The sequence below is a fragment of the Xenopus laevis genome, chromosome 8S (genome assembly GCF_017654675.1).
Source record: "Xenopus laevis strain J_2021 chromosome 8S, Xenopus_laevis_v10.1, whole genome shotgun sequence".
NCBI lineage: Eukaryota > Metazoa > Chordata > Amphibia > Anura > Pipidae > Xenopus > Xenopus laevis.
In genome coordinates this window covers 42297583-42324695 of record NC_054386.1, presented here as the reverse complement: position 1 = coordinate 42324695, position 27113 = coordinate 42297583, and the positions used below count along the sequence as shown (strand labels likewise).

The window sequence follows — 27113 nt, the reverse complement described above, 5'->3', positions numbered from 1 at the left end:
GCAAGTAGTTGGAGAGCTATGCTGGGCCAGACAAAGCTGTGCTCGAGGGAAGCAACTCCAGTTTGAATGCATTTTTGCTTTTGTACATCCTTTATTACCATCTTCATCAGCCAAATAGGCTGTGATCTTTTTTCTGGTTTTTTTTTTCACAAAGCCAGATTGGTAGCCAGTAGGCATGAGAACAGCACCAAATTATTGCAGTCTTTGTCAATAACTGAATGTTATGTCAGCTGGAAGGAACCACTGGTAAATAAAGCATTGTATGATTCCTTTATATATTTATACATAGTTATCATATCTTCCTTAAAAGAGAACTAAAGTTTAACTAAAAGTTAAAAGTTTAGGGATCCACTCAAAATATACAGTACACATAGAATATAAATGTCACAAAAAAGGCTAATTAGTAATTAATACATATAATTACTACATGGCAGCACAGAAACCAATGCAAAGTTAATCAACCCTGTAGCATCAGCTTATTTTACAGACCAATCTCATTTTCTGCTTGATCATTTGCCACAACCCCTAAGCTTAGCTTCTCAACAGCTGCTCAGAGCCCACTGAGCATGCGAGTGCTAAGACACTTTCCAAGATGGTGACTCCTTGTGACAAGTTTGAAGTCCTGGATCATTGCTGCTATTGAGAAGTTGAAACTTTAGGCTGGTGCAATAAGTTCAGTATATAAAATCATTCATTTTTAGAGTTTAGCTCTCCTTTAACCACCAACTTGGCCAATCTTTCTTCATAACTAATACACATAATTGTGCCTGACACCTAATTGTGTCAGACACAACACATCCTTGTGACTGCAATAGCACTGGAATTCTGGGGAGGGGAAATGCTGCATTATGGCAAAAAAACATGGCGATTGCTCTCAAAATTGGACGTTGCTCAACACACTTATGGAGAGCATAGACCTTTGTAAAAATAAAATCAGTTTTGACGTTGAGATATTAAATGACCCCTTTTGTTTGTAGAATTACCTGTCCTTATAATGAGTTTTTATTACAATAAATGACAATGTTTCAGCAGATTTATGTAGCTCCAATTGTACGAACATGCATGCTTATTTCTAAGGAGAAATTACTTTTTCTTCCCTATGGGATAAAAAGAAAAAAAGAATACCCGACTGCAAACCCTCCTGAGGTGTATTTTGGGGCAAAGCTGCTGGAGTTTCTGGAAATGGACCCCCTTTAGTGCTTCAGACAAGTGCTCTATTGTTCTTTATCAGTGTACAAGGTTTATTCAAGTAATTAGCTGTCAAAGAGGGCCCTGAAAGCAGCTTAATGCTGTCCGCTCCAATCATTTTAATGAAATGCAATTCACTCAGATGTCCTGGATGCATATCTGTAATTGCATTAAGTAAAGAGGCCGGGGACACGAGGATCAAACTTCAGTCTCTGAACACTGCGATGCGATCAAACACGTTAATCCATTAGTTTTTCCCGAACTGACAGCCAATTAATACTACAGCATTTCAAATACCATGCAAAGGACTGATACTTCTGACATTAATTTTTTTATCATTGCCAATATTATTATATTTCAGGGGAAAAGGTGTTAGTTAAGAAAGGTGAAACTTCTACAGGCTAACTGCTGTGTTGGCATATTTCAAATTTATGAAAATTGACAATCTGAAAGCATTTCTCGAAAAAAAATAAATACATTTAAAAATAAACGGAAATTAAAAAAACTAATTTGAATCAAAACAGACCACTTCGTACATCCTATTTTCATTTTTTTTTTTAAAAAAAATTCTTATATAATTGAACAAAATACACATTCGAAGTGATGTATCTATATATTTCTGGGCCCCACAGCAAATAATTTTTCTGTCTAAAGGTTGACCTCTTATTTATTGAAATTGTATATGAGTTAGGGCCTCATGGGACCCCTATACCGACTCAGTCTGCTTCCTCTGTAGTTATGCCCCGGCAAATTTGGATTTCTATTTTTTTACGAATCGTAGCTTTTATTTAAAAATGTGTGGTTATTTATTTCTTTGAAACTCAAAAAATGTATTAAAAAGATTTATTAAGTCTAAGACTGATTCCCTCCCCTTACGCCTTACCTGTATTACTGAGTGACGACAAACGACACAGAGACATCGGCTTGTGTGGGTAAGAGTTTGGCCACAGCTTTATTAAGACAACAACTGTCCTTGGCATCCCTATTTCCTGAACCACCAATTTATTGACATCCAGGGAGAGCCCTGATTTTTCCATCAAAAAGGAAACAAGTCTTCCCAGAATGTTAGCAGTGCTAACTTAGCACAGTTATAGGTGGATGTTTGACTTATCAAAGGTCAAATTTCGAATTGACTCTAATAAATTTGAATGTAGTCACAACTCGAATGTGAGGTTATTTATGAAAACATTTGAACCTCTAAAATTCGATCAAATGGGAACAACCCAAAGATTTGTTTTGTATTTGAATACGAACGAAACTCAAATCTAATTTTCCACCGAGAAAAAACTTGAATATCAGGAAGTATATTAACATCTTCAAATGGGTCAACGGACTTCTGCCATTGACTTGCAAATTAACTCAGCAGGTTTTAGGTGGTGATAAATCTCACATTCGAATTTACATTTGAGTTGGTGCTTTTAAATTCAAATTTGTGAGTTTTGACACAAAAAAAATAGAAAATTAGAATCTTAATAAATCTGTCCCTGGCAGCTTCTGCTGTTGGCACTAACTAACTAACTGAAGGAAGAGCTTTAGCATTAATATGCAGGTGATGATGATATCACTAAGCACAGTCTATAAAGATATATTTCATAGGTTACTCTTGGCCCAGGAAGCCTGAGACTACATAAGCGTGGTACTCATTGGCAAAAATAGACAGGTTGATTTGTAAAACGAAAGCTATCCACCACACAATGATAGACAGCAAAAATATTTTCTTGTATGTATTGCATCTTTTTTTTTTTTTTTTATAAGTAATAAAACATAGTAACGAAGAAGAAATATATCAGAGAATGTGTTGAAAACTTTGCAAAGTTAATTGCCAGTACAGGTATGGGATCCAGAAACCCGTTATCCAGAAAGCATTCGAATTCTCATAGACTACATTTTATCCAAATAATCCAGATTTTTAGAAATAATTCCCCTTTATCTCCGTAATAAGAAAACAGTAGTTTGTACTTGATTCCAACTAAAATATAATTAATCCCTGTTGAAAGCAAAACCAGCCTATTGGGTTTATTTAATGTTTACATGATGTCCTAGTAGACTTACGGTATGAAGATCCATATTACAGAAAGATCTGTTATCCGGAAAACCCCAGGTCCCGAGCATTCTGGATAACAGGTTCCATACCTGTATATACATCTCTCTTTTTTTTCAAGAAAATAATTCAGCCCCACCCTTCCTCCTCTTTTAAAGAATCCCAATTATAAAGAACTTCTTAACTTAATTATGAAATACCCTTTGATAAAGCTGGAAAGTGAGCAGCACAGACAACCTATGAGAACATGCCCCTTGGACAAGAAGATCTGAAGCCGATAGTGACTTTTTAAGATGTGATAACATTTAATTAGGCACGGTAAATAATGCCAGTATGGCTGGCTGTGTGACTGAGAGGCATACGACCGCATCCACTTTTTAATGACTAAATCCATTTCTCCTGGTCACTGAACTTGGAACACGTTTTGCCGACTGCTGCTGTTTCGACTTGCGAGGGAATTCTGGGTATATGTATTGATAAAGTGTCAAGATTATATGAAGTGTTTTCACATCCCTGTGACAAAGTGTCAAGATTATTCGATGAGTTCTCACATTTCCACTTTCTAATTCAGGAACGTCAGATATTACAGTGATTATGATGAGTAAGTAAAGGAATAAGCGCTCATAGATTCTGGTAACTATTACCATAAAAGAATGAAAATCAGTCTCACCAACTCCTTGGATGTTGCTCCCAGTGGCCTCAAAGCAGGTGCTTATTTTTGAATTCCAGGTTTGGAGACAAGTTTTAGTTGCATAAAACTAGGATTATGGCCAGACAGAGCCTCCTATAGGCTGCCAATCCCCATAAGGGCCAATAGTCAATCATATCCCGTATTTGGCACCCCTGGGCCATTGTTCATGCTTGAGTTGTTCCCCAACCCTGTTTATATTTAAATGGCTCATGGGTAAAAAAAATTGGGGACCCCTGATTTAGAGAAACCGTCCCAGGGGTGTAACTATAGAGGAAGCAGACCCTGCAGCTGCAGGGGGGCTCAGGAGGTATAGGGGCCCCATGAGGCCCCAATTCATATACAATTGGATTTTCTTTCTACTGAGAGTTTAGAAAGGAAGGCTGTTGATTTTGTGAATCAAGTGCTAGTTGCAGCTGCCATTTGCAGAATGGGGATGGCATTACTTACAGTATACCAATGCACACTGACATTAGTGCTTATTTATCCGGCAACATGTGTTGTGGACTGGTGGAACCCCAGGAGTACCTCCACATCCAGGCTAGCGTTAATTCTGGGGTTCCCTGGTGTCAGTGTATGTGAAAATTAGGGCCTCGTGGGGCTTCCTCTGTAGTTACGCCCCTGAACACCTTTAAAGTTGAAGTCCACCTTTTGCTTTTAGTATATTTTAGATAAACATAAATCTTAGAAACCCTTCAATTTACCATTTTTATTTGAATGTCATTTATGCTTCCTCAAATCCGAAACAGAACAATCTAGTAGGGTCTGTGACCATTACAGGTAGAAAGCTGACTGCAAGGATGGGTTCTTTTTAATCACAACTCTCTGTAAAGGTGACAATATACTTCACAAAAATAATTTTCAAAACTAACTGTATATCTGACAATTCAGCTCAAACAAGTAGAAACAATTGAATTCTACCTGTATCTGACGATTCAGCAATAACAGTCGCCGATGTTCAGGTGCCTTCAAAGTCAAAATCAAAATTTTCGGACAAGCTGACCGATATCCACGTCTTCTGCTGATATGGGTTGGCTCGTCTCCCACCATAGACGCACCGAATATCTTACTTTGTTTCAGACGATATTATTGGTGCGTCTATGCCCACCTTTATTCATGTTTCCTTCCAACATTTAAGTTGCTACAGTCAGTGGGAGTCATTTACTATGACAAAAGTGCAAGAGTGGTCTCTGCTCTCATTGGGACAGCCACAGGTTTCTGCACTCTATTTCAGGCAATTTGGGGCAGTGTATGTAGACAGGAAAACAGTGTCCAAAATAAAACGGTTGACTGCATGCTACGTTCCCAGTCGTAAATGACAGTAACTTTGGCAAATATGGTAGTGATGAAATGGCAAACTAGACAGCAGCCAAATGTAATAGAAATGAATTCTGTAATTCTATGACTAGTACTGTCTACAGCATGTTAAAAGGTAAAGGTGAACTTTCCCTTTAAAACACTGCAATAAATATTGTCTAAAGAAGAAATTATTGCTGTATATCAGGCGTGATGGAGGTGGGGGAAGACAAGGAATGATCCTGCCCCACTATAGTGGAGGGCACCGTTAGATGCTTTGGTCCACCTTCATGGACCCCCAAAATGAATGGGGCATGTAGGACTAGATAGGATTTGCCCAGAAGTGATTCGTCCCATAAGCTCTGTTTTTATTAGATGGAATATGAATAGAACCCAGCAAACAGTATTCCTATCAATAAATAATTCCAACTAGCCTATGTAACACTGATTTAATCATCACTCTGGAATAAAGAAGCAATATCAGCAAAATTTGGCGCTCAGCACAAATACTCACAAGTGCAAGGTATGCGTATTGGCACAGGTACAGTTTTCATTGCGCCCAATGTGCACATTTCTGTGGCTATTTTAGTAAACTACACTTACTGCTGCATTCATAAATGAGACGTAGAGGAAGAATGTAGTAAAAATTGTGAACAAAATAAAAATTGCATTAACAAGAATAAAAAAATTGTGTTTGCAATATATTTTTAGTGCACAGTGAACTTTGAAGGTCTTGCACTCTTTCGACGCATACGTAACTTTTTCCGTAAGATATTTTTTTTTAATATACACTGCGTGCTGGCACAAACCATAGTATTCACAATCTTTCATCCACTGGTAGATGTGGCTGCAAAGCAGTTTCCGGCTTCATATATTAAATATATTATATTATATATTATTATTTATATTAATATTATTATTCATTATATTAAATTGGTACAAAGGAAAAAATGTTCCTGCAAAGGAATTAAAGTGCACACTGTGAATACTTTTATGTTAATGACGTTTATTACATTCCCCCCTTTACAGGAGCGGACTGGACTGACAGGACAATGGGAAAAAACCTGGTGGGCCCCACAGACCAATACCCTGCCAGTGACCCAGGCGCTGCTCAGTAAATTCCCCCACCTGCCCCAATAGCACCATATTAAGAAACACGTACGCGCCGCTAGGGGGGGTTGGTAATGTGCAGGGGGGATGTGGCTGGAGAGGGGGCCAATGGTGTATGGGGGATGTAGCTGGGGGCCAGAGGGGGTGTGTGACGGAAACCTTTGTGGGCCCCCGACCCCCAGTCTGAGGCTACCCCTTCTGTGTCTTGTACCCTTCCCATTTTGGAGTATAAGTTTTAATGGGCAGGACCAACTCTAACCTGTATGTGTCAGTATTTGTATACGATGTGTATGTTTGGCAACTCTTAGCATGTAAGCTGGAGTAGCTAATGTGAATGTAGGATCTTATTGCTGTTCCTGCGGAAAGAGGCAAGCTCTTCAAGCAGCTGGAAAATCTGTCTCTGGGGCTATGGGCTACTAATAATGTAGCAGGTTGGCACACCACACACATTTCCCCAAGGCTTTAAGAATATACTGTATATACTTGAGTATAAGCCGACCTGAGTATAAGCCGAGGTACCTAATTTTACCTACGAAAACTGGGAAAACTTATTGACTCGAGTATAAGCCTAGACACAACTACAGCCCTGTCTCCCAGCAGCGCACATTCCGCCAAAGCAACCCCCAGAGCGATCAACTGGACTTCTTTGCAAAGTTGATGGTGACAGAGGATTACTGTGTGCATTGTCCCACTGTCCCACTACCATATGCAGAGGGTGCTGTGTGATATTGCCATCACTCTTAATCTTTCGTATAACCAACAGAGGGCGCTGTGTGATATTGCAGTCACTGTTAATCTTTCATATAACCAACAGAGGGCACACTGTTATTCTTTCATATAACCAACAGAGGGCGCCGTGTGATATTGCAGTCACTGTTATTCTTTCATATAACCAACAGATGGCACTGTGTGATATTGCAGTCACTGTTATTCTTTCATATAACCAACAGAGGGCGAAACTGTTATTCTTTCATATAACCAACAGAGGGTGCTGTTTTGGATGCTGAAAAACTCGGCTTATACTCGAGTATACACGGTATATATGGAATAAAATCACAGCAGAGGCAGACTGGGCTATTACTGCTGTTTCTAAAAACTGTGTCGGGTTTTATTGTGTGATGGGTTACTTAAATTAATAATTTCTCCTTCCTGCTGAAGCCGGAGATACTGAGGATCATCTGTGTTCCTGGAGCTATAAAACTGAAACTTGTTAAAACAAGAAAAGTGGCAAAAAAACTGAAGGAACATCTGATTGAGGTGTGTTCAGTACATCCGAGTGTCACTGGAAGGATTAAACAAGCCACAAACCCTCAGGACCTTGTTAAACCAATCCGTTCCTTATCCCTCTTTAGATCACATCATCAGTGCACCTGATAGCTCTAAGCTCGAACTCCCAGGGGCACAGGTAACAAGTCATTAACTGACAAACCTAAACTGGACTCGCCCCTCAAATATGGCCAGATGGTCCAACGGAAGCAAAGATAATCCCCTTTCATAATCCCTACAAATTGGTTTAACACGTTAGCAAGATTAGATGGTCCAGATCTGCGTTACTGCTATAATTACAGAGCATGGACTGGCTTTGTTAGATCATATTTAACCATGTGAAGGCCATTTTTTTCCAAAAGTAGCCTGTAAACAAGATGGATTAGTCTGTTCATAATCCTGTGCATAATTTAAAATTCATAAACTGATTTAGGGGGTTATTTACTAAAGTCAAATTTTTTCTGGCTGGACTTTTAAAGGGGAAAACACCATTTTGTAAAGGTGTTAAAAGTCCAAATAATAAAATACTCCATCTTAAACCTGCCTATATCATGTAGAAGTCAATGGCAGGTAGAAGATATCCTGATCTGCCCTGGGTTTCGTACAATAATACAAAGATTTAGTGGTTTTGAAGTATGAAATCTGAAAAAAATTATGATGTATGATTGTATATGAATTAGGGCCTCATGGGGCTTCCTCTGTAGTTACGCCCCTGAACACCCTTAAAGTTGAAGTCCACCTTTTGCTTTTAGTATATTTTAGATAAACATAAATCTTAGAAATCCTTCAATTTACCATTTTTATTTGAATGTCATTTATGCTTCCTCAAATCCAAAACAGAACAATCTAGTAGGGTCGGTGACCATGACAGGTAGAAAGCCGACTGCAAGGATGGGTTCTTTTTAATCACAACCCTCTGTAAAGGTGACAATATACTTCACAAAAATAATTTTCAAAACTAACTGTTTGAGCTGAATTGTCAGATATACAAGTAGAAACATCTGAATTCTACCTGTATCTGACGATTCAGCACTAACAGTGGCCAATGTTCAGGTGCCTTCAAAGTCAAAATCAAAATTTTCGGACAAGCTGACCGATATCCACGTCTTCTGCTGATATGGGTTGGCTCGTCTCCCACCATAGACGCACCGAATATCTTACTTTGTTTCATACGATATTATTGGTGCGTCTATGCCCACCTTAATTCATGTTTCCTTCCAACATTTAAGTTGCTACAGTCAGTGGGAGTCATTTACTATGACAAAAGTGCAAGAGTGGTCTCTGCTCTCACTGGCACAGCCACAGGTTTCTGCACTCTATTTCAGGCAATTTGGGGCAGTGTATGTAGACAGGAAAACAGTGTCCAAAATAAAACGGTTGACTGCATGCTACGTTCCCAGTCGTAAATGACAATAACTTTGGCAAATATGGTAGTGATGAAATGGCAAACTAGACAGCAGCCAAATGTAATAGAAATGAATTCTGTAATTCTATGACTAGCACTGTCTACAGCATGTTAAAAGGTAAAGGTGAACTTTCCCTTTAAAACACAGCAATAAATATTGTCTAAAGAAGAAATTATTGCTGTATATCAGGCGTCATGGAGGTGGGGGAAGACAAGGAATGATCCTGCCCCACGGTAGTGGAGGGCACCGTTAGATGCTTTGGTCCACATTCATGGACCCCCAAAATGAATGGGGCATGTAGGACTAGATAGTATTTGCCCAGAAGTGATTTGTCCCATAAGTTCTGTTTTTATTAGATGGAATATGAATAGAACCCAGCAAACAGTATTCCTATCAATAAATAATTCCAACTAGCCTATGTAACACTGATTTAATCGTCATTCTGGAATAAAGAAGCAATATCAGCAAAATTTGCTGCAGGTGGTTCCAAAAATAAATACTACCCACTACTACTGAATAGAAGAAAATTTAAATCTCATCAATTTCGTAGCAAATATCTGAACAAAATTCACATGTTAAACGGCATTAACATTTAAGAACACGTTCAGTTTGCAAGATATTGCTTGAAGGGTAATACCACACGGTTCCTTTTCTGATCAAAACAGTTGATACAAACAACCAAAAAATGACTTACTAGAAGCAGACAGACTATTAAAGAATCTCACTATTAAGGCCTTTTACTATTTTTACAGCACCATAATTATTTATTGCTGCAGTGAAGCTTGAGCAAAAGGTGGTGATGGCTACCATGGCCTTTACGGAAATGGTTTGGCTGAAATGTGTGTCCCAAATACATAGTTTTGTGTTTCTCAAATAAAGCTTTGCATTTCAACAGGCCAGACACCTGTCACTTTAAAGGAACAGTTTGGTGTGGAAATAAAAACTGGGTAAATAGATAGGCTGAGCAAAATAAAAAATGTTTCTAATATAGTTAGTTAGCCAGTTTACTTAGTTAGTTTACTGTATAAAGGCTGCTGGAGTGACTGGATGTGTAACATAATAGCCAGGATACTACTTCCTGCTTTTCAGCTCTCTAACTCTGAGCTAGTCAGCGACTTAAAGGGGGGCTACATGGTACATATCTGTTCAGTGAGTTTGCAATTGATCCTCAGCATTCAGCTCAGATTCAAAAGCAACAAATATGACCCATGTGCCCCCCCCTCAAGTCTGTGATTGGTAACTGCCTGGTAACCAGGGTAACCAGTCAGTGTAAACCAAGTGTAAACCAAGAGAGCTGAAAAGCAGGAAGTAGTGTCCTGTCACTCCAGCCTGCAGGGGGGCCCAGGAGGTATTGGGCCCCATGAGGGCCTAATTTATATATAATTGCAATAAATAGTGGTAAAACAAGTCAACCTCTAGACATTTTGGGGGCCTGAACAATTAGTAGGGGCTCAGTAATATCTAGTTACACCACTGATTTTGAGTGATCTTTGTAGACGGATTAGACCTAGACCTTGGTTTTGACTATGATTATGTTTTAAAAAACAAATAGATATGGATACTATTTAAGGCAGTGATAATTTGTGTACACCCAATGGGCCTTTGTTGGAACCAATATTCTGCAACCCATTGCTCAGAACAGTGTTACAGGTATATAGGAACAACGTTGTGACAGTAAAATGCAGGGGTTTCCAGAACAGCAAAACCGCGTGCATCCACAGTATCACACTCATGCTGTTTAGGCTGACCTCTATGTTAACTATTGCTTTGAGCTCTTCATGGAGGGGGCAGCAAGATAATTAGTTGTCATGTTTATATTCTATTACGAGAGGCATTTACATGCACTTCCTTAACAATAGTGAAGAGAGTTGTCCTTAGGTGTGACAGTGAACCTTCTAAAGATGAGGTTGAGAAAAGGTCCACCAAGTTCTAGAAAATCTGCCGAATTTCTAGCTGATCCAGAAAAAGGCTTAGGGCAAGGGCCTGAGCTTCAGAGTGAAGCTTCTGCATGCATACAGGCATACACAGAGCACAGGTTGCTTGTGTTTTTCAGTCTGCAGGCTGAGAGCTATGGAGCCAACACTTTATACGCTTATATGCTATCAGGCTTAAAGGAGAACTCAATTTTTATGTTTAAATTATTTTTTAATAGATTTAAGGTATGGAGATCCAAATTACGGAAAGACCTTTTATCCTGATCACCCTGAGCATTCTGGACAATAGGTCACATACTTGTATTCCTTCCTTGAAGTAAGGGTTTAATTGCTTCCACACTGAGCTCATATAAAAACTGCAGGGGATAGAATGAATTCAAATTGGGGTAGGACAACAAATTACACAATACATTTTTTAGAGGTACAAGATCCATTATCCAGAAACCTGTTATGCAGAAAGCTATAAATCACGGGATTGCTGTCTAGCACAGACTCCATTGTAATTAAATAATTATGTTTTTTCAAAAGGATTTCCTTACTCTCAGGCAACAATGCATATTCCATCCCTCTGGCACTTCTGTTAAAACTAATCATTGATTACAATGGTCAAGGCAGTGTGCTACTGAAGAATTAATACAACTGACTTCTTTATACATTTTCGAAACAACGGGCAGTACAAGAGCTGGAAGAGTTTATAGAGCCAGTCTTCAACTAAATGAGGTATTAAAGGAAGGTATAATCTTTGTTAACATATTCAAAGTCCCTTGAAGGCAGCAATATGCTTTCCCTTTTTCAAGACACAGACAGAAACGGAGATATAAAACTGCCTTTAATTATGGTTAGCTGGAAGGCTAGTTGGCTTCAGTTGCTTTGTTTATCTGCGTTTAGCTTCATAGATAAAAAAATGTTTTATTAATTTTTCATTAATTTATTTTTGTAATGCGAAAATGTTTTCTGCATGCAATGTAGTAGGTTCTGTTCTGCATGTATTCTTATTAAGAACAACAATAAATGTGATATGCATATCACTATCACACAAGAGAACAACCCTTTGTTTTAATGGTTCTCCTTTTGTTTCTAAAAAGTGCAAATTGGTGTGTATGCCAGAAACACATAAAACACCCCTTTTATGTTTACTTGCACTTAATGAGTGGGAGCTACATCAGCATTTGTGTCTAAGGGATTGCTGAACTCAGCATCCAACAGCTGAAAAACAAGGTGCAGAGCACTGTGCTGGTGAGAGACCTATATGAATAGAAAGCCCACCCTTCGGGAAAAAATGTATTTATCGATGAATCCTAGAGGGCCTGCAGGAAAATTTGCAAAGTGCAAAAACATGGCAGTTTGAACCTATTTTTTGTTCTTTTGCCAGGCCATGTCATTTGCAAACTAATACAGGGCAAATACACATAGGTTCTAAATTGTACCAGGGTAGTTGCCAATAGCAACCATTCACTTTATTATTCTACAGAGCTAAACGGATACATTTACTGCTTATTGGTAGCTATGGGAAACCGTTTCACTTGTCTCCTGACAGGGCTGGACACATTGCAAACTATGATGAGATTCATCACATTGGTTGGATATTACTCCTTATGTAGTGTTATTCACCAAGAATATAACAATGCAAGTCATACAAATTTTAAATAACATGATACCAATTCTCTCCCTAACAAAACAATACTCTGATAACTAGGGGTTTAAATAAGATGACCTGTAGGGTTGCCACCTGTCTGAATTCACCCTGGACAGTCTAGTTTTTTGAAGGGCTGCCTTGGTGAAAAGGCAAATTATGAAATACGGAGAGGACATCAGTCCCGCCCCCCTACATCAACACCCTGCTCCTCAACATCCCCAGGTCCGCCCCCTGTCACCCGGTCCGCCCCCTTCCCGTTTTCCCAACACAATAAAGGTGGCCACACTAGGACCTGGGTCCCTGATGGATTAAAAAAAAATCCAACCCCTTGACAAAATTGCAGGTGACGGGATAAAATTATGAGTCACAACAGCTTTGCACAAAGGTTTGTGCAGGGGGGCCTAGGCCCCCTTAGTTATGTCCTTGGTGTAACTAGTTACACCTGTAACTGTACCATTCTTTTCAGTATTATACAGACTTATAGAGCTCTAATCAAATAGGGACACAAGACTAAAAATGCTGATTTTCAGAGAATACAGTGCTTCCTTCCTCAGCAAGACAGCTGCATAAGAACTCTCTACTCCTATTCGCTGAATTTCTACCCTCCAGTCCCAAACTGCCACGTCTCTTTGTGTTGCTGCACCCACACACTCAATTACTGTTTCACACTTAAGCATTATTTGTAACAAAGGCACCATGACACATTCCTGTTTCCTGTTAGGATTTTCTTCTTACCAAAGCCAAATTAACAGGGTCCCACCTCTAACCTGCTCATCAGTGCTTCTAGACTCAAAATCTGGCAAAGGCATTCAGTGCAAATAAAAACTAAACAAAAATATCTAATTAAAAACTAAAATAACAATTAAAATAAAAACGAAATAACTGTGTAAAGAACGCAGAGGTGTGTGTGTGTGTGTGTGTGTGTGTGTGTGTGTGTGTGTGTGTGTGTGTGTGTGTGTGTGTGTGTGTGTGTGTGTGTGTGTGTGTGTGTGTAGGGCAACTATAATGTAGACAATTAAAAAGTGTGCAAACGAGTGCATTACCCAATAACTGTACATACGGTATTATATCACTATCAGCAAAGTTACCTCTTTCACAAGTACACGTACCACTCTATTATTTATATGTCATAATGGTTATCCCATTTTAGTTAAAAATTACAGTATTGTTATAACAATTTGAAGGGGCCACCAGACGTTAAGGAGGAAAAGGATTCTTAAAGGAGAACTAAATCCTAACTAAAGAAGTAGCTAGAAATGTTGTCCATTATGTTTTGTGTTTCTGTTTCAGCCCAAGGCAACCACAGCTCATAAAGATCTGTGTCTCCGAAGATGCCCCAGTAGCTCCCACCTTCTTTTCTGGTGATTCACTGCACATGCTCTGTGCTGCTGTCACTTACTGAACTTAGGGACCTACTACAGTACACATAGAATAGAAAAGTCACAATATAAGGCTGACTAGTAATTAATACAGATAATTACTACTATGGTAGCTACTACTATGGAAAATGGCAGCACAGAAACCAGTGCAACTAGCATCAGAATTTAATTATTAGCCTTGTAACATCAGCTTATACTACAGGCCCACCTAATTTTCTGCTTGATAATTTGTGATGACCCCTAAGCTTAGCTTCTCAACAGCATCACCCTGTAAAAAGGAAAAGACGCCAGCGTTTTTTTGGGACTTTCAAGTAAGTCCTATCTACTCCATTGCAATAAGCCTGGTCTGAGGTGGCAAAGGCAAGTCTGGCGATAGAGGTAACGGTCAGTAAAATCAAAAACGTAGTGAATTTGCGTAGTAACGCTCTTTCACCAGAGCGAAAATTCACCTGGCGTTAGAGTGCGAAGTTGCGCCAGAGTCTATCTCCTTCAATAGCAAAATTACGCCAGCGACCATTAGTAAATCAGCGAAGTGTCAAAATGACGTCACACTGGCGAATTTTCGCCAGCATTTGACACTTCCCCCTTTAGTAAAATTGCCCCCATGTTGCATCTGTTAAAAATTATGGTAGCAATATTATGGTTTGGGTCTGGTTTGCTGCACTGAACTAGGATGGTGAAGTATGATCTGCAGGCAAATATGAGGGTATCTATCCACAAACTGAAATTCAAGGGAAAGGTTGGGGGTCATACAGAGATACAATGACCTGAAACATGAAAGCTGCCAGAATGGTTAAAGCAGAACAAAGTTATTGTTTTGGAATGGCCTGACTGTAATCCTATGTGGAATGATCTGAAGCAGGTTTATTCAAGGAAGCTAACCGGCATCCCTGTTTTGTAAGGATTAATAGGCTAAAATTCCTCCAAGCTAATGTGCAGCACTGATTAAGTTACTCGAAAAAGTTACTCGAAAAATGCAAATTGCTTTGCAAAGCAATAATGGAACAACATGTATGTGCTCATATTACAGCAATTGTTATTACAGCACAGCTTTCTATTATGTTGTTCAAATTAATTGATTAAAAACAAGAAGCAGAAGAAGAAGACAATCAAAAGCAAAAAAGGCTGTTTTTATGTACCTCAACTATTGCAGAATGCCTGGGGGGGAGCAAAATATCTTAGGATTTTCATTACTGAATAGTGAAAATATCACACTCTCGAAAGGAATTATGGGGCATGATGGAAGACAAGGGACCAATGACAAGATATTAAAAGGTGCCTGTGATCTGAGAGTAAAACAAATATCTTTGCACCTAATGATTCCTCAAAAGAAGGCCATTTGTTCTCATTTGGAACGGAGGCAGTCAGCGTATGGATGCAAGCACAGCAGAGAAAATGAGACTAATGAGCTTTTGCTGTTGTGAAGATGGGGGAACAAGAAACTGCTTCCAAGAAAAATCTTGCACAGAACTCCAGTATGGGATCATCAGTAGTAACATTGTCAGCTGCTGGGTGGCTTCATTTGTCTGCTTGGAACCTGCAAAGTCCATTACAAGGCAGATAAAAGCAGAAGCTGATATTGACTGTGGGAAAACATGTAGACCCATTAAGAAGAATTCCCAAGTACAAGAAGCAGTAATAAGACACGTGTATTTGCACTTAGCTGAACAGTGACAACACACACAGATAAACATCAGGCATACACACACACATTCTCAATTACAGCTATGCCCTGGAATAAAAGCCATAAATCACACAGAAATAGTAATTGAAAAGAAAAGCAGAATAAAACGTGACAAAATGCTAATGTTCTATGTATATGCGTGTATCAGTAAGGTACCATGCACCCTACTCATTCATTAGGTTCAACTTACCACGTTTATCCAAGGTTCTAATTGTCAAATTGTTGCTTTACTCAGATTCTGCACCCTTTGGATATGCTGGGTGCATATGTCATATACATGCATTTTTAAGGTGATATGAATCATAAACACCTATATCAATAAGGCCCTAAAAACCCTACACATTAAACAATAAGGCTGTAGCTGTCATACACATTCACTGCAGTTCTCAGCATCAAATTCAAGCACTATATACATACAGTGTTCCACAATTAATATAGGGTAAAAAAAAGACAACTAATCATAAAGTTGAAATGATCCTCAGCTAAATAAATATATACATATGGTATGGGACCTATTATCCAGAATGCTCAGGACCTGGGGGTTTCCAGATAATGGATCTTTCCAGAATCTGGATCTTCATACCTTAAGTCTACTAGAAAATCATGTTAACATTAAATAAACACAATAGGCTGGTTTTGCTTCCAAAAAATCTTTTTTAATAATTTGGATTATTGCTATAAAATGGAGTCTATGGGAAATGGTCCTTGAATAATTCGGATCTTTCTGGGTAACGGGTTTCCGGATCCCATACACACACACACACACATATATATATATATCTATATATATCTATATATCTATATATATATATATATATATATACACTTTGAGAAAGGCTAGAGTGCTAGCCGAAACGTCAGTTTTTTGTTTAATAAACACCTTTTGTTTTTCAATTAAGACCTGTGTGTGCTCGCCTGTTTCCAGATATACATTACTATTTTGCTGTTAGCACCCAGGCAACAAGACTTTTTAAACGAGCTGTGCTGGCTTTTTTTGCTCTATATATATATATATATATAGATATATATATCTATATATATATATATATATCTATATCTATATATATATCTATATCCTATATAATAAAGTCCAAGTGTCTCTGCGTCCAGTCCCTGTGTCCGTGGAATTGCGCTACTGCGCATGTGCCCCAGGGATATGTTCGCGCTACTGCGCATGTGCCCCACGGATATGTTCTAACGGGCTTAATGTCTATATATTATAAAAGCAGGAGCAATCGTGTATGTAAGACACAGAGGGTACTAAGAAGCAAGCTGTACCCCTACCCCATGCCATTGTTACACTACATTCCCAGACCCCCGCTGTGAGCAGTAAGCAATTGGCAGCTGTACGGTGGCGGCAGTTGCACATGATCGCTGCGCTGGCTACAGACACATATCGGCATTTCTCTGTAGGGGAGATGGGACAACATACCATGGTTTCCTTTCCGACTGAGCAGTACAGCAGCGACCCAGATAACTTCACACATCCGCGGCCGGCCCATGATGCTCTCCTCCCCCGGGACCCCTCCAATCCGGGATCTCCAATCGGCCCGGCTGCTTTAGATACACCTACCGTACAAAACAGCAACCAATAGAAGTAAAGATGGGCGGGGCTTGATGCCTCCTACAAGCTCGATTGCTCCAACTCAAAGCCCTGAGAGACGAAGACACACCCCGCCTGCGAAGTAATTGAAGAAACGTCCCCCGCCCCGAAAATGCTTGCCACGCCCCCTTTTTTCATGCATTGTAGGCGGGAGATAAGGACATGATTGACAAATCCGACATTCGCTCCTCCAATCAGAGCTGAGGAACGAGCTCGGACTGAGACGGCTGTGTAGGGGCGGGGCTAGAAACCCCTAGCAACGGAGGCAAGTCCCAGCGAGTGGATTCCAGAGCAGATACCACGTGGGCCAAGTTATTTTTGCTGGAATGAATAGGGCTCTGTGCCTGTGACCTATTGTCCACTAGCAGATCCGGGCCTCCCGTGGGAGCCATGTTACAATGTGTCCTGCAGCGTGTGATGTGCTGCTCTCCATTACAACTTTCCCTCGCTTTTCTCAGTCATTATTTGTATGTGCAATGGCTTCTTCCCGCTCACTATTGTCTCCATCATCTAAACAAGTGTCCCACCTGCCTTTGCGCAGTGACTGCTCCTTTCTCTATGAACTGGTTTACTTTGCGCCATTATTATTTACCACCCAGCAACCAACACACACACTGACCATTTTCTACCTCAGGATCAACCCCACAACTGCCAGTTCCCCCTCAGCAGCTCCTCCCTCTCACCAATTGCCAGTTTTTACCATTTGAGCCTCACCCCCAGTAGCCAACATTTTTTTTTTATTTCCCACCTCATCATCATCCACCTCATTACTGCCAATCCCATCCCCCTCACTATTGTCCCTTTGCTCCGGCTCTCATTCACTATTGTCAGTGTTAATCTGGACCAGTGATCCCCAACCAGTAGCTCATGAGCAACATGTTACTCACCAACCCCTTGGATGTTGCTCATGAGCTACTGGTTGGGGATCCTGGCTTAAAAGCAAGTTTTAATTGGATAAAAACTAACTATAGTGCCAAACAGAGTCTCCTGTAGGCTGCCAGGCCACATAAGGGCCACCTGCACGTTTCGACGCCGGCGGCACGACGTTTCATCCAGGCCCATGGGTTTTGAATTGTACGTTTGTTTATTATTTGTAAAGTGCTAATGGTGCATGCAGTTTTGTACGGCAGAACAATACATTCATAGAACAGACTAGGGTCGATACAATCCTATCCTATATAATGAAGTTCAAGTGTCTCTGCGTCCAGTCCCTGTGTCCGTGGGATTGCGCTACTGCGCATGTGCCCCACTGACCATCTCTGGCGCTACTGCGCATGTGCCCCACAGACCGTCTCTGGCGCTACTGCGCATGTGCCCCACGGACCGTCTCTGGCGCTACTGCGCATGTGCCCCACGGACCGTCTCTGGCGAATTAGCGTCCAGTCCCTGTGACCGTGGGATTGCGCTACTGCGCATGTGCATGTTCTAGCACCCGTTAATTTAACGGGCTTAATGTCTAGTATATATATATCTATATCTATATCTATATCTATATATATATATATATATCTATATATATATATATGGCTATAGGATTAGCCGAAACGTCATCTTATGACCTGTGAGTGCTCGCCTTTTTCCAGAATATCTTACTCTCTTTGCTGATAGCACCCAGGCAACCAACACGAGTAGGCAGCCGCACTCGGATCCGGATTTCTTAGATGTGGGTGCTGGTTCAAATATTACAGATGCAGCCACTTTGGTTTGTCTGTTTGACACAGAATAACTAAACACAGATATCCCATTTATCTCATTTAACACAGAAAACTGCATCACAACATCCCATCTAATTAAAGCATTCACCATTGTGAACAATGGTGCTTTGGTATGCTAATGAAAAGGTTAAATGCATTAAATGAGTTAAGATGACTTTAGATAGCACAGTTTATTCAATTAACCCTGAGTCATGATGCATTTAACTCACAAATCAAAGTGGCTTCATCTGTATGTATAGTTTTTACATAGAGACGCACACCATTTTTTCTTAGTGAATCAGATAATATTTATTTGCATAAGTCTGTGTTCCAAATGCAAATAAATATTATCTGATTCACTAAGAAAAAATGGTGTGCGGCTCTATGTGAAAGCTATATATATATATATATATCTATCTATATCTATATCTATATCTATATCTATATCTATATCTATCTATCTATCTATCTATCTATCTATCTATCTATCTATATATATATATATATGGCTATAGGATTAGCCGAAACGTCATATATATATATATATATATATATATATATATATATATATATATATATATATATATATATATATAAATATATATATATATAAAAAACAACTATATACCGGTGCACTGGTTAAATATATCATGTAGAAATACAAAAAAGAAAAAAAAGAACCACACTCTCAGGACTTGATCAAGGTGTAGAAAATAATAAATATTTATTTCTAAACATTTATTAGATTTTTCTACACCTTGATCAAGTCCTGAGAGTGCGGTTCTTTTTTGTGTGTGTGTGTTTGTGTGTGTATGTATATATAAAAATATATATATATATATATATATATATATATATATATATATATATATATATATATATAGCTTTCACATAGAGCCTCACCCCATTTTTTCTTAGTGAATCAGATAATATTTATTTGCATTTGGAACACAGACTTATGCAAATAAATATTAGCTGATTCACTAAGAAAAAATGGTGTGCGTCTCTATGTAAAAACTATACATAATATTTCAGAGCAAAGAACAGCACTCGATTGCTTGTGTCAACCCAGGTGCACGGTAAGGGATGATGATGAACAATGAATTATATGATGGCCCTCCAATTGAATTTATTATTACACTATTACGTTTCATACTGTACAAAAACTATTTCAAATTTGAAAATAACTGTATTCTGCAATTACTGGGAACAGCTATGGGTCAAATGTGGCCCCTACATATGCAAATACATTTATGTATACTTATGAGATGTACATTTTGGGTCACCCCCTTTTCCGTAATTTTGGTGGATATTATAGAAGGTTCATCGATGATATTTTTTTTGTGGTTTGGGACAGAGGATGAGCTCCAGAGCCTTCGGAATGATCTTAATACCATTAATAGCACCATACGTTTTACGCTGCATTATGATAATGAAAGAATAGATTTTTTGGATTTGACTGTGTATAAACACACGGGAGAACTGCATACTAAAATTTACAGGAAACTAACTGATAGAAATTCTTTATTACACTATCAAAGTAGCCACCCAAAACACCTTTTACATTCATTACCGAAGTCCCAGATGTTGCGGGTAGTACGGATTACTAATGATATGAAAGAAAGAGAGGAATAACTAATACATATGGCGAAATGTTTTCTACAGAGGGGCTATCTGTATAAACTAATTGAGGAGGTTAAGTCTTGGGCCATGTCGCTAGATCGACTTTCGGTATTACACGGTCATATGCAGCAAGATAAAAACGTGAAAAAAGTCGATTGTAAAAAAGCGGGGAGACTGTTTTATATGACTACATATGACCCACATACTCCTTTGATTAAAAAATCTGTTTTACAGAATTGGCCGATCCAGATCTGTCTACAATGATAAGTGATGGCGTTTCCTTTGGATATAAACGGAACAGAAACTTAAGGGAAATACTAACACAAACAGATCCAGCAAATAAATATGTCTCTGGATCATCCAGAATGGAAACTAAGACTGGTGTATACAAGTGTGTGTGCAGCACATTAATAACTGGTAAAAACTTTTTTCACCCGCACAATGGGAAAGCTTATTTTGTCAAACATAGATTAACCTGCACGTCCAAGAATGTTGTGTATATTATTAAATGTTAGTGCGGACTGTTGTACTGCGGAAAAACATGCAGACAACTAAAGGAGCGTATTAGCATGCACCGGGCCTCTATCAGGGCTGCTTTGGAACCCAAACCTAAAAAGAATACACAGACTGAACCAAAACAAGATATCTCTAAACAACCTGTGGCTCAACACTGGCTACAGGCGAAACACTCCATTTCTTCTTAAGTGTATGCCTATAGACCATATACCGAATTCACCTAGAGGAGGCGATATCGACAGTTTACTGTTACAGAGGGAAACCTTTTGGACATACGAATTAGACTGTGTGGCACCCAGAGGCCTAAATGCCCATTTACAATTTAACTGTTTTTTACCATTAAGATAATTTTGAGGCAGGGACACATGGACTTTAGACATTGCGATAACCGTGTTAATATGATATTTTGGAGGGTTATAGGGAGGCCCCACAGGGATATATATATATATATATATATATATATATATATATATATATATATATATATATATATATATATATATATATATATATATATATGACTGATTTTTTTGGGGATATACCAGATGTATGTTTTTAGACCTGTGATTGTTGAAATATTAGCATAGTAATTTTTATGTGAGCACTAGACACTAACAAGATACACAGTTGAGTTTTAAACACAGTATATATATATATATATATATATATATATATATATATATATATATATATATATATATATATATATATATATATATATATATATACCCACACACATATATACACAAAACTATAGCCTTTGAGATTAGAGGGCAACGGTGTTGTAACTAGATATTGCTGGGCCCAGAGCACATTATTTTTCAGGGACCCAAAATGTCTAGAGATTGACCTCAAGAAGACAAAGGGTTATTTGCTTCGAGTGAAAGTTCTGATTTTCAAGCCTAAACGTATGGCCTCTCTATATTTGTTCTTTTCTATGGAAAAAAAAAACACCCCCGCTATGTGTTGGCAGACTATGTGCGTGTATCCCTGAAAATTCTAAACACACTTACCTTATACTGTATATTCTCCAGTTAGGCTGTCGATAACCAGTAACTACGTGGAAAAATAGAACTTCCTTACTTAAAGGAAAACTATACCCCCCAAACAATGTAGGTCTCTATAAAAAGATATTGCATAAAACAGCTCATATGTAAAATCCTGCTTCATGTAAATAAACCATTTTCATAATAATATACTTTTCTAGTAGTATGTGCCATTGGGTAATCCTAAATAGAAAATTGCCATTTTAAAAAATAAGGGCTGCCCCCTGGGATCGTAGGATTCACTGTACTCACAAACATACCAAACAAACCATACTTGTTAGGTCACATGAGCCAATTAACAGACAGAGTTGTGTCTTTTGCTTCCACACTTCTTCCTGTTATAGTTAGAGTTGAAGTATTTCTGGTCAGGTGATCTCTGAGGCAGCACACAGACCATCATGAAATGGTGGCTCAAGGCAAGAGATGTAAAAGGGCAATATTTACTTAAATATATATTCCAGTTTGGTAAGATTCTTTAATATGCCACTTAATATTATATGAACTATCTGTTGCTTAAGTGTTCATTTTGGGGGTATAGTTTTCCTTTAAGCTGTGAGCCCCCCCAAAAATGTATCACAGAGTATCTAATAAACCACAACCATACCCTATATATAAGGATATAAGTGACCTACACATGCACCAGTGTGGCTCCATGGAATAAGGTAATTGCTAAGGCAATAAGAACATACAAATCATGAAGGCCTCATGCTTCTCACAAGCATAATAATGGTCAAAGTGGTAGACTGAGAGAATAAATGTATTAATTAGAAACATAGAAGCTGCAGCCCACAAATATCACACTACTACAATATCAATGTCAAAAGTGAACTGGCTTGCCACCTGTATCCACTTTTTAATTAAAACAATGGCTATAAAACCCTGTTAAGTGTTAAGTTAAGAAACTTCCTGGAAGTCCCTCGAAAACCAAGCTATCACAGCCCACATATAAAGCACTGTACTCTGAAATGATGTCTTCCAGCTAACCACTAGGTGCCAGTCTTGGAAAGACCACGAAGACAAGAGAGAGCTCACAATATGCAACTGGCTGCATTTCTTTCTTCTGATGAGCACAAAACAAAAACAGTGGTACTGTGTTAGCCAGTAGCAAAAATAACAAATAAAAAAACAAACAAATACAAAAATTATTGTAGAAGTGATACCTATATTGGCCAACAATAAAAAAAATACTAATGCCCTCAAAATAGCTAAACAATTAACATGTATTTATTTATGAATTCATCAATTTCTTCATAATAAATATGATTTTTCTCCCCTCTACTATTAAACTGCTGTAAAGACCTTAGAATAAGTCATTCTATAGATCTTTGCTTTTTTTTAAAAAATTTTATTAGAATAAATAAATATGAAATATAAAAAATATATAAAAACACTTCTGGTAACTTTAAGACCTAAACTTTTGATTTTTAAATCAGAATTTTGTCTGTTCTAGTGCAGAGAGTGTAATTGCATCTCCTCCCCTTTACCTACAACATAGCCTCTGAAAATAAGCATGGGTGGCGAGGTGGGGCGGCAAAGGAAAGACCACATCAGGGCAGCAAGGGGTACAGAAACACTACTGTGGACTAATATTACTACTATTGGACCAGTAGTTTGATATTTCCTAACTTGCTGCTAAAGAAAGCATCAAAACCCTTTCTTTAAACTATGTAGAACCCATTCCGCGGGGTCTTTTTCATCTATAGCTTGAAAAAAAAAACACTTGTGAGAGGGAGGGAAGATGGGCAGGTGAGAGGGAGGGAGGGAGGGAAGATGGGCAGGTGAGAGGGAGGGCAGGCTGGCGAGAGGGAGGGGGGATCGGCAGGTGAGAGGGAGGGAGGATAGGCAGGTGAGAGGGAGGGAGGATAGGCAGGTGAGAGGGAGGAAGGATGGGCAGATGAGAGGGAAGGAGGATGTGTAGGTGAGAGGGAGGGAGGATGGACAGGCAAGAAGGAGGGAGGATAGGCAGGTGAAAGGGAAAGAACCTGAGCAAGTGGCCGAGAGGTGGGAGGCTGGGCGGGCGGAAGCCAGTCGAGTTGTGGCCATATGGTTGAAGTGTGTTTTGGGCCCCTCTGAAGTTCTTTTACAGTGAGGCCCGGAGACATCTAGGTATGCCACTGGTAATAACATAGCTGTAGGAAGTGTCATGCTGACATTATAGGTAAGACATTTAAGTTTAATATGTCTTTTGATTTAATACAAATTAATATATACTTCGATACCCATATGACTAATTTCAAGATGGAACACAAGGGATAAAGGTATATGACCCCAACCCAATACTTTGATGAGTTCATTTGACTAACTAGTGCAGGTTACTACCCTCTGTACCCCTAAATAAAAAAAAGACTGGGGAAAAAAATGCCTGGAAAACATTTGGAGCAGTTACATCTATAGATGCCAAATAGGGTCCAAACTCCATAAGTGAACTCAATACATTAATAGAAGTTATTTTAGTTTGTGCATATGTGCAACCCCAGCAGGTCACTGATTAACCCTGCAGGTGCCACAGCAGCCAACATCTGTCTATAAAGCCGAGGCCAGATGGTATCAACCAACGCTGAAGCTTAATAAAAAAATAAAACAGAAATATAATTGGAATTGAATGTGCTGAGCTCCCTGTAAAACATAGTTCCCATGAAATGCACAAATACTTCTGAAAGAATAACAATGGAAATACACAATATGAAAGAGGTAAAAAAGGGATTTACTCAAATCCAGCAATAACAAATCAATGCCAGTGATAATATACATGCGGGCAATAAACTCAGCTATCAGTTCTTTTTCAGACATTTCTTGTAGTGTACTATAACCAAATATGAATGGAATGAATATTAAATGGTGTATGAGCTAGAAAATGCACACAAAAAGAGGAAAGATAAACTCTTCACCCTCAAGAGGATATTTAACATGGCTGCACATCTGTATGATACATAACCAAAGATTTGGAGTTTGGAAAAGTAAAAAAAATGTAAAGCATAAAGTGAAAGTTAGGTGCAGTATTATCCCTATGTATATTTTCAAGCTCTAATGACATTGACTAACAGATGTGATTTACTTATCATTTTTAAACTTGCATAGTGTTTGTTAATCTGTTAGGAGAAGGAGAAGGAAGCTACCAAAGCAGTTTATTGTCAATAGATTACCCATAATAGTGCAAGCTATAACAGTATATTTTATTCTGTAGAATGCTTTACCATACCTGAGTAAACAGCTCTAGTAGCTCTCTCTGTTTGTTTAGGATAGTAGCTGCCATATTAGCTTGTTGTGATATCCCTTCCTGCCCGAGTCTCTCCCTGCTCACTCATAGCTCTGGGCTCAGATTGCAGCAGGGAGGGGGAAGAGAGGAACACACTAAACATGCTCAAGCCCTAGCCCTGGATGTTTATGCTGAAAACAGGAAGTCTGATACAGAAGCCCATGTGTGAACACAACAGAAGTAAAGAAATGCAGTATTTATTTTGACAGAGGACCCAGAGCATCATTACTTTGAGGGTTTACTGGTATATTAATATAGACCTTTTTGATAAAGCTTACTTAATTTTAACCTGCATTCTCATTTAAAGCTCAGCAGTGTCACAGAGCTCTAACAGTCCATAGTACAGAATGGAGATTGGCTACTCAAAGCTGCGGTACAGAGGCTGAGATTGGCCCTGAGAATTTTACAAAATACAGGTAAAATATTGAAAAATAATGTGTTTCTAAAAAATGGAATCTTGGGAGGAAGTTCAGGACAATTATCCCAAACATAAGGCCAAAGTAGCTTTGGAATGGCTCAGTAATGAAAAAAAATGAATGTCCTCCAATGACCCAGTCAAAGCCCTGATCTCAATAAAGCTGAGAAATAGTACAAAAGTGTTATCTGAAGAATAGGAAAAATTGGCCAAAAAGTTGTGCAAATGTTGTATATACATACATACCTCTATAGACTAAGGGGGTTAATTACTAAGCTCCGAATACCCAAAATCTGAAAAATTTGTGAAGTCTGATTTAAAAAAAAAAAAAAATCACGAATTTCTCAGATTTCGGGGAATTTCGGGTATTTATTAAACCCCAAATATAAAAACACGGCATCTCAAACCTGTCGAGGTTGCATAAAAGTCAATGGGAACTGTCCCATTGATTTTTGGTTGTGTCGGGGTTTTCGGGCAATTTCACAATATTTTCTGAGCTTTCAGGTGAAAACTCCGAAAAATTCTGAGATTTCGGGGAAAATTCGGGGAGCTTTTCCCGCAAAGCAAATTTTCGGGAAAATGTAATAATAAATAAACGTTTTAAAAGCCCGAGCAGGTTAGAGTGGAGTTTGTAGCAGCCTATATTGAGATAACTTCGGAACTTGATAAATAACCCCCTTAAAGTGATACTGAAAAAAAAAATATTTTCAAAATATTATCTACATTAAAAGTTACCTATAGGTCATGTTGATTGTTGTTCGCTGATAGTTTTTTTTATGCTTTTGTAAGTAATTGTCACTTGAAGTTCCTAAACCTGACTGTTTTGCCAACCTGACTGTCCCTTCTTCACCTGTCAGTTAGAGTTTCTAATGCCAACAGACTACTGCTGCACAAATATGGCCGCCCCCTCATAGAGGAACATGGTAGTAAGAAAGGTAATGTAAAAGCAACAGGCAAATACTTTTATGGCAAAATTATAAATAGATACTGAAAGTGTCTCAGAATATCACTCTCTACATCATACTAAACGTTGAACAACTAAAACAAATCTTACTTTAAAAAACAAGTTTTAACTTACTGGCTCAATTTTGAGTGCATTTCTGTAGCTACCAAACAGAGATGCTTGGGCCTTCAGGAAAGCCCTAGCCACTCCATCTCCAGTGGTTGTGGACATTTTTCTAATACGATTTTTCAATGCAGAGACCTGTAATGCAAAGACCAGAAGGTTAATAACATGAAATGTGCAAAACCAACAAAATCCTTCTTAAAATTATTATCATAGATAATTAGCATTAACAAAATAACATATAACACAGATCTACTTTTAAATTA

General features: G+C 38.6%; 1 protein-coding gene across 4 annotated transcripts in view; it reads right to left on the bottom strand.

Moving 5' to 3' along the window:
- The window catches only part of dennd1a.S (DENN domain containing 1A S homeolog), a 486461-nt gene that overhangs the window by 119162 nt on the left and 340186 nt on the right, over positions 1-27113 (bottom strand). For all 4 annotated transcript variants that reach the window (XM_018232034.2, XM_018232036.2, XM_018232035.2 and 1 more), the window contains exon 13: positions 26860-26985. In XM_018232034.2, coding sequence (XP_018087523.1) covers positions 26860-26985 — 126 coding nt within the window. The remainder of the gene's footprint in view (positions 1-26859; positions 26986-27113) is intronic.